This window comes from Mustelus asterias, unplaced genomic scaffold, assembly GCF_964213995.1.
Source record: "Mustelus asterias unplaced genomic scaffold, sMusAst1.hap1.1 HAP1_SCAFFOLD_360, whole genome shotgun sequence".
In the NCBI taxonomy this organism is placed as follows: Eukaryota; Metazoa; Chordata; class Chondrichthyes; order Carcharhiniformes; family Triakidae; genus Mustelus; species Mustelus asterias.
In genome coordinates, this window is record NW_027590319.1 from 230556 (window position 1) to 246056 (window position 15501).

The 15501-nt window shown below is 47.1% G+C and overlaps 1 protein-coding gene across 1 annotated transcript in view; it reads left to right on the forward strand.

The window, feature by feature from the left end:
• The first annotated feature begins 1305 nt into the window (after window positions 1-1305).
• The window catches only part of mogs (mannosyl-oligosaccharide glucosidase), a 69398-nt gene continuing 55202 nt past the window's right edge, over window positions 1306-15501 (forward strand). The window contains exon 1 of the mRNA XM_078204520.1: window positions 1306-1547. Coding sequence (XP_078060646.1) covers window positions 1332-1547 — 216 coding nt within the window. The 5' untranslated portion in view covers window positions 1306-1331. The remainder of the gene's footprint in view (window positions 1548-15501) is intronic.

Consider the following 15501-nt stretch of genomic DNA (forward strand, 5'->3'; position numbering starts at 1 on the left):
GTCCTGCAACAGGTGGCACAGATGTTGAACTGTCTCCTTTCGGAGGCGGAGACATCGGCAGCACATGGTGTCCGACATCTGTTCAAATGACACATGCATGGAATTGCCATGGTCTCTGCTCCCTCCTCCTCCTTCACCCCCTCATTCTCCTGCACCCCTCCCCACACCCCGGACGAATGAAAGCCACCTCCTGTCTCTGGTGGTCGTCTTCCCTCTACTGCAAGTGGTAAGGCCTGGGCCTCCTGTGCCCGCAATTCTTCCTCCAGCTCCTCCTCCTCAGCTCCAGCAGCAACCAAAAGAACAGCAATATCGATCGGCTGCATTGCAAAAGCCATCTCGTCACTCTGAAGGGGGTTGGAGATGGAGAGGAACACATGCAGAGGTTAAGAAATGCTGTTTGCCCCGAGCCCAGCAACGGTCACTATCCATACTGCCCATTCCCCCAACCACATGCCCCCAGAATCACAGACCCCCCAATTCCCCCAACCACATGCCCTCAGAATCACAAACCCTCCAATTCCCCAACCACATGCCCTCCAGAATCACAGAACCCCGATCCCCAACCACATGCTTCCAGAATCACAGTCCCCCCAATTCCCCAACCACATGCCCCCCAGAATCACAGACCATCCCCAACCACATGCATCCAGAATCACAGACCACCCCCCCCCCAATCCCCAACCATGCCTTCAGCTGGAAGAGCGCTGAGTGCACTAGGACCCAGCAGCACCACAAGACCCCCGAGATCAGTGCTGCAAATCGGACATCGGAGACCCTGCAGACCAACAGTCCCTCACTCCCCCCACACACTCGCAGAACCCCCGACCTGAAAAACAAAATGGCTGCAATGAAAGGACACCTGTAAGCAGCAGAGAGCCGTTGGACGCTGAGCACTTACCTCCTCACTAACCCTTGCTGATAGAGTGCCCGAATCGGACTTTTATGGAGCATGTCTGTTTCGTGCCGATTCAGGATTGGTGAACGCGGTGGTAACGGGGGTGTACAGGTAAAGTTGGGCGTGCAGCCGGTGAAGTGGATTGAAATGCATGCAAATACATTTAAATGGCTGTTGCGCCCGTTTTGGGCGCGTTCCTGATTGTGGCCATTTTTGGGCCTTGGTAAGGGGGAACTGGCATGGAGGCGGGCGCGAATCATGCTACTCGCCTCACGCCTGACTTTACCAAGTTTTCGCGCCCGAAAATGGGCGCTACGCAATGGTAAAATTGCCTCCTTAGTTTTTGGGGGAATTTTCCACCCGTTATATTTTCAGTATGATCCAGGGACTGATCAATAGTTGATTTTACTCAAATTTATTTTGCAATTTAGGATTGATGTGGCTGCAGCAGTTTAAGGCAGAGGTGAATCTGCGACATACGTGTGAGCAAGGTGATCGGCTGCCCAGCTATGGCTGGCTAATGCATGATGGAATAAACTTTGGAGTGCAAGAAATAAAAGACACTGATTTCATATTAACAACTGAGTTTGTGAAACGTGTTGGAGGACAACATGGTGGAGATTGGACGTGGAGAATTACTGCCAAACCACAGGTATGTCTAATTATTTATTAAACAAAAGATCTATTTCTATTCATTTTATGAAAATCATATGACTTGGTTATTAATATAAACACTTCCAAGCATTCCAGTTGTCTCTTAATTAATCCAGCAATCACTCTTTATTTAACACTTTACACTTTGCAACTTAAACAGTTGCAACTCATAACTCTTTTACTGAACTTGACTTCTTAATTAAACATTAACATTAATTATTTAACTGAAAATAGATACCACCAGGTTTAGGGAGAACCTTGGCTAAGAAATCATAGAATCATAGAACCCCTACAGTACAGAAGGAGGCCATTTGGCCCATCAAGTCTGCACCAATAACAATCCCACCCAGGCCCTATCCCCATAACTCCATGTATTTACCCTGCTAATCCTCCTAACACTGAGGGGCAATTTTAGCAAGGCCAATCCACCTAACCCGATGTAGAATCTATCTTCTCCCTGAAGATTCCTTCAGGGCACACTTTTACGATGGTGGATCTCGAGAGTTGTCATTCGCAAACAAAGGACTGTACAGATCTTTTATCTACAAATTCATCACTTGCTTCCAGAAGATTCCAAAAACCAATCACATGGCTCAAACATCCAATAAAATACGTGTGAACAATGCCATTATGCTTACTTCAGATTACGTTATTAGTTATTGGGGACTCCATAGTGAGGGGGATAGATAGGAGATTCTGTGGGAACGAGAGGGACTCGCGGTTGGTGTGTTGCCTCCCAGGTGCCGGGGTCTGTGATGTCTCGGATCGTGTTTTCGGGATCCTTAAGGGGGAGGGGGACCAGCCCCAAGTCGTGGTTCACATCGGCACCCAAGACATAAGTAGGAAAAGGGATGGGGATGTAAGGCAGAAATTCAGGGAGTTAGGGTGGACGCTTAGGGCAAGAACAAACAAAGTTGTTATCTCTGGTTTGTTACCCGTGCCACGTGATAGTGAGGAGAGGAATAGGGAGAGAGAGCAATTGAACACGTGGCTACAGGGATGGTGCAGGAGGGAGGGACTCAGATACCTGGACAATTGGGGCTCATTCTGGGGTCGGTGGGACCTCTACAAACGGGATGGTCTACACCTGAACCAGAGGGGTACCAATATCCTGGGGGGGGGAATTTGCTAATGCTCTTCGGGAGGGTTTAAACTAATTCAGCAGGGGGATGGGAACCTGAATTGTAGCTCCAGTGTACAGGAGGCTGAGAGTAGTGAGGTCATAGATAAGGTTTCAGCGTCGCAGGAGTGTACTGGCAGGCAGGAAGGTGGTTTGAAGTGTGGATACTTCAACGCCAGGAGCATCCGGAATAAGGTGGGTAAACTTGCGGCATGGGTTGGTACCTGGGACTTTGATGTTGTGGCCATCTCGGAGACATGGATAGAGCAGGGACAGGAATGGTTGTTGCAGGTTCCGGGGTTTAGATGTTTCAGTAAGAGCAGGGAAGGTGGTAAAAGAGGGGGAGGTGTGGCATTGTTAGTCAAGGACAGTATTACAGTGGCAGAAAGGACGTTTGATGAGGACTCGTCTACTGAGGTAGTATGGGCTGAGGTTAGAAACAGGAAAGGAGAGGTCACCCTGTTGGGGGTTTTCTATAGGCCTCTGAAAAGTTCCAGAGATATAGAGGAAAGGATTGCAAAGATGATTCTGGATAGGAGCGAAAGTAACAGGGTAGTTATTATGGGGGACTTTAACTTTGCAAATATTGACTGGAAAAGCTATAGTTCGAGTACTTTAGATGGGTCAGTTTTTGTCCAATGTGTGCAGGAGGGTTTCCTGACACAGTATGTAGATAGGCCAACAAGAGGCGAGGCCACATTGGATTTGGTACTGGGTAATGAACCAGACCAGGTGTTAGATTTGGAGGTAGGGGAGCACTTTGGTGATAGTGACCACAACTCGGTTACGTTTACTTTAGCGATGGAAAGGAATAGGTATATACCAAAGGGCAAGAGTTATAGCTGGGGGAAAGGAAATTATGATGCGATTAGGCGAGATTTAGGATGCATAGGTTGGGGAAGGAAACTGCAGGGGATGGGCACAATTGAAATGTGGAGCTTGTTCAAGGAACAGCTACTGCATGTCCTTGATAAGTATGTACCTGTCAGGCAGGGAAGAAGTGGTCGAGTGAGGGAACCGTGGTTTACTAAAGAAGTTGAAACTCTTGTGAAGAGGAAGAAGGAGACTTATGTAAAAATGAGACATGAAGGCTCAGTTAGGGCGCTTGAGAGTTACAAGTTAGCCAGGAAGAACCTAAAGAGAGAGTTAAGAAGAGCCAGGAGGGGACATAAGAAGTCTTTGGCAGGTAGGATCAAGGAAAACCCTCAAGCTTTCTATCGGTATGTCAGGAATAAAAGAATGACTCGGGTAAGATTAGGGCCAGTCAAGAACAGTAGTGGGAAGTTGTGCGTGGAACCTGAAGAGGTAGGAGAGGTGCTAAATGAATATTTTTTGTCAGTATTCACGCAGGAAAACGACAATGTTGTCGAGGAGAATACTGAGATACAGGCTATTGGACTAGACAGAATTGAGGTTAATAAGGAGGAGGTGTTAGCAATTCTGGAAAGTGTGAAAATAGCTAAGTCCCCTGGGCCGGATGGGATTTATCTCAGGATTCTCTGTGAGGCTAGGGAGGAGATTGCAGAGCCTTTGGCTTTGATCTTTATGTCGTCATTGTCTACAGGTATAGTGCCAGAAGACTGGAGGATAGCAAATGTTGTCCCCTTGTTCGAGAAGGGGAGTAGAGACAACCCTGGTAATTATAGACCTTACTTCTGTTGTGGGCAAAGTTTTGGAAAGGATTATAAGAGATAGGATTTATAATCATTTGGAAAGGAATAATTTGATTACGGATAGTCAACACGGTTTTGTGAAGGGTAGGTCGTGCCTCACAAACCTTATTGAGTTCTTTGAGAAGGTGACCAAAGAGGTGGATGAGGGTAAAGCGGTTGATGTGGTGTATATGGATTTCAGTAAAGCGTTTGATAAGGTTCCCCACGGTAAGCTATTGCAGAAGATACGGAGGCATGGGATTGAGGGTGATTTAGTGGTTTGGATCAGGAATTGGCTAGCTGTAAGAAAACAAAGGGTGGTGGTTGATGGAAAATGTTCATCCTGGAGTTCAGTTACTAGTGGTGTACCGCAAGGATCTGTTTTGGGGCAACTGCTGTTTGTCATTTTTATAAATGACCTGGATGAGGGCGTAGAGGATGGGTTAGTAAATTTGCGGATGACACTAAAGTCGGTGGAGTTGTGGACAGTGCGGAAGGGTGTTGCAGGTTTCAGAGGGACATAGATAAGCTGCAGTGCTGGGCTGAGAGGTGGCAAATGGAGTTCACTGCGCAAAAGTGTCAGGTGATTCACTTTGGAAGGAGTAACAGGATTATAGAATACTGGGCTAATGGTAAGATACTTGATAGTGCGGATGAACATAGAGATCTCGGTGTCCTTGTGCATAGATCCCTGAAAGTTGGCACCGAGATTGATAGGGTTGTGAAGAAGGCGTACGGAGTGTTAGCTTTTATTGGTAGAGGAATTGAGTTTCGCAGCCAGGAGGTCATGTTGCAGCTGTACAAAACTCTGGTGCGGCCGCATTTGGAGTATTGCGAACAGTTCTGGTCGCCGCATTATAGGAAGGATGTGGAAGCATTGGAAAGGGTGCAGGGGAGATTTACTAGGATGTTGCCTGGTATGGTGGGAAGGTCTTATGAGGAAAGGCTGAGGGACTTGAGGTTGTTTTCGTTAGAGAGAAGAAGGTTAAGAGGTGACTTAATAGAGGCATACAAGATGATCAGAGGATTAGATAGGGTGGATAGTGAGAGCCTTTTTCCTCGGATGGTGATGGCTAACACGAGGGGACATAGCTTTAAATTGAGGGGTGACAGATATAGGACAGATGTTAGAGGTAGGTTCTTTACTCAGAGAGTAGTAAGGGCGTGGAATGCCCTGCCTGCAGCAGTAGTGGACCCGTCAACATGAAGAGCATTCAAATGGTTATTGGATAAACATATGGATGATATTGGAATAGTGTAGATTGGAGGAGCTTTAGATTGGTTTCACTGGTCGGCGCAACATCGAGGGCTGAAGGGCCTGTACTGCGCTGTAATGTTCTATGTCTCTCTCACAACGGCAATAAAATTCGAGGCCACTGTGTCTCGTCGAAAGTAAACAACCTGCCTTATTTAGGTAACACAGGAAGCTTCAGGTCGTAGTTCCCAGATCACAACGCTGACTCAGAGGAACTTTACGACCTAGATCTGGTTTTAATTATAAGTTGACCAAAAATCCCAGCATGCTTAGCTCTCAGCCAGAACAGCCATTTTAAAGCCATTATTGCCATTATTGTTGTTAAACCATTGTTGGATCCGTTCCTTCTCCATCTACAATCAGACCATGTTGTTGGACCTTCAGATAATGCTGTGCAACTAGCCAATAGGGGATGTTACACTGAATCATCAGCCATTGTGAATCGCTCACTCATGCAATAGTAGTATCGGCTGATGGGGCAGCACGGTGGCACAGTGTTAGCACTGCTGCCTCACAGTGCCAGGGACCCGGGGCAGCACGGTAACACAGTGGTTAGCACTGCTGCCTCACAGCGCCAGGGACTCGGGACAGCACGGTGGCACAGTGGTTAGCACTGCTGCCTCACAGCGACAGGGACCTGGGTTCAATTCTGGCCTCGGGCCACTATCTGTGTGGAGTCTGTACATTCTCCCAGTGTCTACGTGGGTTTCCTCTGGGTGCTCCAGTTTCCTCCCACAGCTTGAAAGACATGCTGGTTAGGTGCATTGACCCGAACTGGCGCCGGAGTGTGGCGACTAGGGGAGTTTCACATTAACACTTCAATGAAGTTACTATAAGCCTATTTGTGACTGATCAACAAATAAAATAAAGCATTAAACAGTAAATTGGGGCCGCCTGCACTAAAGGAAATCTGTAATTATGGGTGATTTAACGAACATATAGTTTGAACAAATCAAATTAGTCATTAACATCCAAAGTGTTCTGTGTCCACAGTTCCCTAAAAGTGGCAACACAGGTGGCCAAGTTGATTAAGAAGGCATATGGCATGCTTGCCTTCATCAGTCGGGGCATTGAGTACAAGAGTTGGGAAATCATGTTGCAGCAATATAAAACCTTGGTTAGGCCGCATTTGGAGTGTTGCGTGCAGTTCTGGTCACCACACGACCAGAAGGACATGGAAGCTTTGGAGAGACTGCAAAGAAGGTTCACCAGGATGTTGCCTGGTCCCGAGGGTGTTGACTATGAGGAGAGATGTTGGCTATGAGGGGACCTAATCAGGGTCTATAAAATGATGAGAGGCATAGACAGGGTGGATAGTCAGAGGCTTTTTCCCAGGGTGGAAGTGTCAATTACCGGGGGGCACAGGTTCAAGGTGAGAAAGGAAAAGTTTAAGGGAGATGTGCGGGAGAAGTTTTTCACGCAGAGAGTGGTGGGTGCCTGGAACACGCTGCCAGAGGAGGTGGTGGAAGCAGGAACATTAACAACATTTAACAGGCATCTGGATGGGTTCATGAATAGGGAGGGAATAGAGGGATATAGAGTACGGGCAGGTTTTTTTAAAGTTTAGTTAGAGCATTATGATCGGCACAGGGTTGGAGGGCTGAAGGGCCTGTTCTTGTGCTGGACTGTTCTTTGTTGTTCTTTATTCGTAATACCGTAGAGGAATTTCTGGAGTGTGTGTGGGATGATTTTCTGGACCAATACATTGAGGAACCAATTAGAGAGCAGGCCATCCTCGACTGGGGATTGTGTAATGAGAAAGGAATAATTGGCAATCTAGTTGTGCAAGATCCCTTTGAGGATGAGCGACCATAATATGATAGAATTTGCCACCAAGGTGGAGAGTGAAGTAGTTGATTCTTAATAAGGGAAACTACGATGATATGAGGCCCGAGTTGGCAATGATAGATTGGGAAATGTTACTTAAAAGGATGATGGTGGACAGGCAATGGCGAACATTCAGGGAGCCCATGGGTGAACTGGAACAATTGTTTATTCCTGCCTGGCACTAAAGTGTCATGGCTGCATGGTGGCACAGTGGTTAGCACTGCTGTTTCACAGTTTCAATTCCAGGCTTGGATCACTGTCTGTGTGGAGTTTGCACGTTCTCCCCGTGTCTGCGTGGGTTTCCTCCGGGTGCTCCGGTTCCCTGCCACAGTCCGAAAGACGTGCTGATTAGATACATTGGCCATGCTAAATTCTCCCTCAGTGTACCCAAACAGGTGCCAGAGTGTGGCGACCAGAGGATTTTCACAGTAACTTCATTGCACTTTTAATGTTAGCTTACTTGTGACACTAATAAATAAACTTAAAAAACAGTAAAATGAAAAGTGACCAAACCACTTCCCAGGGAAATTGGAGATAGTGTTAGATCAAAGGGAGAAGCATACAGATTGGTCAGAGAAAACAACAAACCTGACCATTGGAAGCAGTTCACAATTCAAGACAGGAGGACAAAGGCATCGAGGAAGATGAGGAAAATGGAGTATGAGAATAAGCCTGCAGGGAACATAAAAACTGACTGTAAAAGTTTCTACAGGTGTGTCATAGAGTCATACAGGTTCCCAGCATGGAAACGGGCCCAACTTGTTCATGCCGCCCTTTTTTTTTAAACCCCTAAGCTAATCCCAATTGCCCACATTTGGCCCATATCCCTCTATACCCATCTTACCCATGTAACTGTAAAAGTCGTCACCAGGCAGGAGTGTTCCCTTCCTGTCGGGGAACACTTCAGCGGTCACGGGCATTCAGCCTCTGATCTCTGGGTAAGCGTTCTCCAAGGCGGCCTTCGCAACACAACAACGCAGAATCGCTGAGCAGAAATTGATAACCAAGTTCCGCACACATGAGGACGGCCTCAACCAGGATCTTGGGTTCATGTCACACTATCTGTAACCCCCACAACTTGCCTGGGCTTGCAAAATCTCACTAACTGACCTGGCTGGAGACAGTACACATCTCTTTAACCTGTGCTTAATCCTCCCTCCACTCACATTGTCTGTACCTTTAAAACTTGATTACCTGTAAAGACTCACATTCCAACCATTATCTTGTAAATTGAGTTTGTGTCTATATATGCCCTGTTTGTGAACACAACTCCTCACTCACCTGAAGAAGGAGTGACACTCCGAAAGCTTGTAGAGTCATAGAGGTTTGCAGCATGGAAACAGTCCCTTCGGCCCAACTTGTCCATGCCGCCCTTTTTTTTAAAACCCCTAAGCTAATCCCAATTACCCGCATTTGGCCCATATCCCTCTATACCAATCGTACCCATGTAACTATCTAAATGCTTTTTAAAAGACAAAATTGTACCTGCCTCTACTACTACCTGGAATGCGCTGCCAAGTAGGGTGGTGGAGGCACTCACGCTGGCATCGTTTAAGACTTACCTGGATAGTCACATGAGCAGTCTGGGAATGGAGGGATACAAACGAATGGTCTAGTTGGACCAATGAGCGGCACAGGCTTGGAGGGCCGAAGGGCCTGTTTCCTGTGCTGTACTGTTCTTTGTTCTTTGTACCTCTGGCAGCTTGTTCCAGACACTCACCACCCTCTGTATAAAAGAAATTGCCCCTCTGGACACTTTTGTATCTCTCCCCTCTCACCTTAAACCTATGCCCTCTAGTGTTAGACTCCCCTACCTTTGGGAAAAGATATTGACTATCTAGCTGATCTGTGCCCCTCATTATTTTATAGACCTCTATAAGGTCACCCCTCAGCCTTCTACGCTCCAGAGAAAAAAGTCACAGTCTATCCAGCCTCTCCTTATAACTCAATCCAGCCCTGGTAGCTTCCTAGTAAATCTTTTCTGCACTCTTTCTAGTTTAATAATATCCTTTCTGTAATAGGGTGACCAGAACTGTACACAGTATTCCAAGTGTGGCCTTACCAATGTCTTGTACAACTTCAACAAGACGTCCCAACTCCTGTATTCAATGTTCTGACCGATGAAACCGAGCATGCAGAATGCCTTCTTCACCACTCTGTCCACCTGTGACTCCACTTTCAAGGATGTATGAACATGTATCCCTAGATCTCTTTGTTCTGTAACTCTCCCCAACACCCTACCATTAACTGAGTAAGTCCTGCCGTGGTTCAATCTACCAAAATGCATCACCTCGCATTTGTCTAAATTAAACTCCATCTGCCATTCGTCAGCCCACTGGCCCAATTGATCAAGATCCTGCTGCAATTGGAGATAACTTTCTTCACTGTCCACTATGCCACCAATCTCAGTGTCATCTGCAAACTTACTAACCATGCCCCCTATATTCTCATCCAAATCATTAATATAAATGACAAATAACAGTGGGCCCAGCACTGATCCCTGAGGCTCACCGCTGGTCACAGGCCTCGAGTTTGAAAAACAACTCTCTCTTTTGTGCTACCAAATAAACCTGTTGGACTTTAACCTGGTGTTGTGAGACTTCTTACTGTGTTTACCCCAGTCCAACGCCGGCATCTCCACATCAAAAACATAGATCAGTACAGCACAGGAACAGGCCCTCCGGCCCACCATGCTGTGCCGAACGTGACACTAAATTAAACTAATCCCTTCTACCTGCCCTTGGTCCATATCCCTCTATTCCTTGTATATTAATGTGCTTATCGAAGAGCACCTTAAACACCCCTATCATATCTGCCTGCACCACCATCCCTGACAGCGTGGTCCAGACACCTACCACTCCCTGTGTAAAAAAACTTGAAAACAATACCAACTGTAAACAACTCTGAGAAAATTAAGTCTGCAGTTAATGTCTACTGATTGCTATCAATTAGTTATTTGACTTGATCAAAAAAATCACACTTGGTTTTAAATCAAGATTTACCAAAAAACTTTAAATATCCGGATAAATGCGAAGTGATGCATTTTGGAAGAAATAATGTAGGGAGGAGCTATACAATAAATGGCAGAGTCATCAGGAGTATAGAAACACAGAGGGACCTAGGTGTGCAAGTCCACAAATCCTTGAAGGTGGCAACACAGGTGGAGAAGGTGGTGAAGAAGTGATATGGTATGCTTGCCTTTATAGGACGGGGTATAGAGTATAAAAGCTGGAGTCTGATGATGCAGCTGTATAGAACGCTGGTTAGGCCACATTTGGAGTACTGTGTCCAGTTCTGGTCGCCGCACTACCAGGAGGACGTGGAGGCATTGGAGAGAGTGCAGAGAAGGTTTACCAGGATGTTGCCTGGTATGGAGGGTCTTAGTTATGAGGAGAGATTGGGTAAACTGGGGTTGTTCTCCCTGGAAAGACGGAGAATGAGGGGAGATCTAATAGAGGTGTACAAGATTATGAAGGGGATAAATAGGGTGAACGGTGGAAAGCTTTTTCCCAGATCAGAAGTGACGATCACGAGGGGTCACGGGCTCAAGCTGAGAGGGGCGAAGTATAACTCAGATATTAGAGGGATGTTTTTTACACAGAGGGTGGTGGGGGCCTGGAATGCGCTGCCAAGTAGGGTGGTGGAGGCAGGCACGCTGACATCGTTTAAGACTTACCTGGATAGTCACATGAGCAGCCTGGGAATGGAGGGATACAAACGATTGGTCTAGTTGGACCAAGGAGCGGCACAGGCTTGGAGGGCCGAAGGGTCTGTTTCCTGTGCTGTACTGTTCTTTGTTCTTTATTCAATAAAGGTTTTCTTAAAATCGAGAGCAAAGCAGAAATAAAATGCAAAAATGAGTATTGCAGGCTTCCAGCCGACAGTTTCCTGCTGCTTTCTCCATGGTGATGCCTCCACCAATCAATCATGCTGTATAAACTGTTCTGATTGTTTGAAATTTGGCATTCTTGCCTTGGTCCAGATGAGGGCAAAATGAAAACTTTCAGCAATACAGTATTCAAATGTTGTACTTCCAAGCAAAAGATGGTTCTGGGTATTGGAGGTTAATCATCTCAGCTCCAGGGCATCTCTGCAGGAGTCCCTCAGGGGAGTGTCCTCGGCCCAATCATCTTCAGCTGCTTCATCAATTACCTTCCCTACATCATAAGGTCAGACGTGGGGATGTTCACTGATAACTGCACAATGGTCAGTACTATTCGCAAGTCCTCAGAAGTTGATGCAGTCCATGTCCAAATGCAGAAAGGCTTGGACAATCGGCCCAGCTTGATAAGTGGCAAATAACATCTAGAATCATTGCTTATGGCACTGAAGGAGACCACTTGGTCCATCATATCTGCACTGGCCAAAAAACGGGCCACCCAGCCTAATCCCACTTTCCAGCATTTGATCTGTATCTCTGCAGGTTATGGCAATTGATGTGGATATCCAGGAACATTTCAAATGAGTTGAGGTTTACTCTACTTCGACTGCACTTTCAAGCATGAGTTCCAGACCTCACAACACAAGTTTTTCCTCTTCTCCCCTCATATGTTTCAACCATTTACTTTGAATCTATGCACCGATTAACTGACCTCCCTGTTGAAAGTGAATGCGGCCTTCCCATCCACTCTATCCAGAGCCCACACAAGTACCAGATCATGACAACAAGAGAGAATCTAATCATCTCTCCTTGACATTCAATGGCATTGCCGACACTCAATCATCACGATCAGTATCCTGGGGGTTACCACTGACCAGAAACTGAATTGGACTAGCCATATAAATACTGTGGCTACACGGGTGGGTCAAAGGCTAGGAATTCTGCGGCAAGTTACTCACTTTCAAAGCACTTGAAATGCCATCGTGTACAAGGCTACGGACCAAGTGCTAGAAAATGGTATTAGAATAGGAAGACGCTTGATGGCCAGCATAGAGAAGATGGGCCAAAGAGCCTCTTTCTGTTCTGTAAAACTCTGACTCTGGACTCCCCAAACCCTGTCCACCATTTGGAAGGAACAAGTCAAGAGTGCAATGGAATACTTTCTACTTGCTTGGATGAGACAACATTCAAGAAGCTCCAGGACACAGCAGCCCACTTACTTACCAAGTCTTACACAAACATTCAATCCCAACACCACCTATAGCAGTCGTGTGTACCATCTACAAGATGCACTGCAGGAACTAGAACAAAGAAAAACAAAGAACAAAGAAAATTACAGCACGGGAACGGGCCCTTCGGCCCTCCAAGCCTGCATCGGCCATGCTGCCCGACTTAACTAAAACCCTCTACCCTTCCGGAACCATATCCCTCTATTCCCATCCTATTCATGTATTTGTCCAGACACCCCTTAAAAGCCACTACCCCGTATCCGCTTCCACGACTTACCCCGGCAGCGAGTTCCAGGCACCCACCACCCTCTGTGTAAAAAATCTGCGTAAGAGTTTTAACAACACCAGGTTAAAGTCCAACAGGTTTATTTGGTAGCAAATACCATTAGCTTTCGGAGCGCTGCTCCTTCGTCAGATGGAGTGGAAATCTGCTCTTAAACAGGGCACAGTGACACAAAATCAAGGTACAGAATACTGATTAGAATGCGAATCTCTACAGCCAACCAGGTCTTAAAGATACAGACAATGTGAGTGGAGGGAGCATTGAGCACAGGTTAAAGAGATGTGTATTGTCTCCAGACAGGACAGCCAGTGAGATTCTGCAAGTTCAGGAGGCAAGCTGTGGGGGTTACAGATAGTGTGACATAAACCCAAGATCCCGGTTTAGGCCGTCCTCATGTATGCGGAACTTGGCGATCAGTTTCTGCTCAGCGACTCTGCGCTGTCGTGTGTCGTGAAGGCCGCCTTGGAGAACACTTACCCGAAGATCAGAGGCTGAATGCCCGTGACCGCTGAAGTGCTCCCCCACAGGAAGAGAACAGTCTTGCCTGGTGATTGTTGAGCGGTGTTCATTCATCTGTTGTCGTTGCGTCTGCCTGTCTGCACGGGCATTCAGCCTCTGATCTTCGGGTTTAAAGTGAAAACTGGAAGTGGGCTGCTAAGGAGTCTGGGAAGGGTTTTTATTTTAACTTTAAAAGTCAGTTACCTGGGAGGTTCCCCCTCATTGTTCCACTGGAGCAAGCAGAGAGGGAGTGATTGGAGGCAGGAGTGCTGGTGAGAGATTGATTGAATTGTTTATTTATTTAATTAGTCAGCTAGTGTGTGTTTTCTTTTTGGCCTTTACTTTTGGAGTAGTATTTTAAGTTTAAAGTGAAAACTGGAAGTGGGCTGCTAAGGAGTCTGGGAAAGGTTTTTTAAGCGCGTGAAGTATAAAAGGTAGGCTGCAGTATACAGCGGGCAGCGTCGGGAGCGGGCAGTGGAGTGCGTGGGAAGCAGAGTGTGAGCTATAAGGCTTTGGCTCACAGGGCTTGGGCAGAAAGGGCGAGCAGGGGTGAGTTTAATTCATTTTTGCTGTTTCTACCTGGTACTGGCAAGGTATCTAGAGGGGATGGGTGTGCAGGCAGTGCTATGTTCCTCTTGCACTATGTTTGAGGTGAGGGACGACGTCAGTGTCCCTGCTGATTACATCTGTGGGAAGTGCACCCATCTGCAGCTCCTCCAAAACCGTGTTAGGGAACTGGAGCTGGAGTTGGATGAACTTAGGATCATTCGGGACGCAGAGGTGGCCATAGACAGAAGCTTTAGGAATACAGTTACTCTGAGGAATGAAAACAGATGGGTGACGGTGAGAGGGGCTGGGAGGAAGCAGTCCGTGCAGGGATCCCCTGTGGTCGTTCCCCTTAGCAACAAGTATTCCGCTTTGGATACGGTTGAGGGGGATGACATACCAGTGGTGAGCCGCAGTGAGAGAATCTCCAGCACTGTGTCCGTCTCTGTGGCTCGGGAGGGTAAGGGGCAGAGCGGGAGGGCAATAGTTATTGGGGACTCGTTAGTTAGAGGGATAGATAGGAGGTTCTGTGGCAGCAAAAGAGACTCACGGATGGTATGTTGCCTACCGGATGCCAAGGTCCGTGACGTCTCGGACCGTGTTTTCCGGATTCTGAAGGGGGAGGGGAAACAGCCACAAGTCGTGGTACACATTGGTACCAATGACATAGGTAAGAGAAGGGACGGGGATTTAAAGCAGGAATTTCTGGAGCTGGGCTGGAAGCTGAGAGCCAAGACAAAACATGTGGTCATCTCTGGTACGTTGCCGGTGCCACGTGATAGCGAGTTGAGGAACAGGGAGAGAGTGCAGTTAAACATGTGGTTGCAGGGATGGTGTAGGAGGGAGGGTTTCAGATACGTGGATAATTGGAACACATTCTGGGGAAGGTGGGACCTGTACAAACAGGACGGGGTGCACCTGAACCAGAGGGGCACCAATATCCTAGGAGGGAAATTTGATACGGCTCTTCAGGGGGGTTTAAACTAATTTGTCAGGGGAGTGGGAAAAGGAGTTGTAGTCCAGAAGTCAGTGAGGGTGGTGAGGTATTGGGGAAGGTATCAGGGTCAAGGGTGGGTACCGGTAGACAGGAAGGTGGGTTGAAGTGTGTCTACTTCAATGCAAGGAGCATCCGGAACAAGGTAGATGAACTTGGGGCGTGGATTGGTACTTGGGACTACGATGTTGTGGCCATTACGGAGACGTGGGTAGAACAAGGACAGGAATGGTTGTTGGACGTTCCGGGGTATAGATGTTTCAGTAAGTGTAGGGAAGCTGGTAAAAGGGGTGGAGGAGTAGCATGGTTAATCAAGGATAGTTTAACGGCTGCGGAAAGGCACTTCGAGGGGGATCTGCACACTGAGGTAATATGGGCTGAGGTTAGAAATAGGAAAGGAGCGGTCACGTTGTTAGGAGTTTACTATAGGCCCCCAAATAGTAATAGAGATGTGGAGGAAGAAATTGCTAAGCAGATTATGGATTGGTGTGGGGGTCACAGGGTAGTTGTCATGGGGGACTTTAACTTTCCAAATATTGATTGGAACCTTTGTAGGTCAAATAGTTCGGATGGGGCAGTTTTTGTGCAGTGTGTGCAGGAGGGTTTCCTGACACAATATGTGGATAGGCCGACAAGAGGTGAGGCCACATTGGATTTGGTACTGGGAA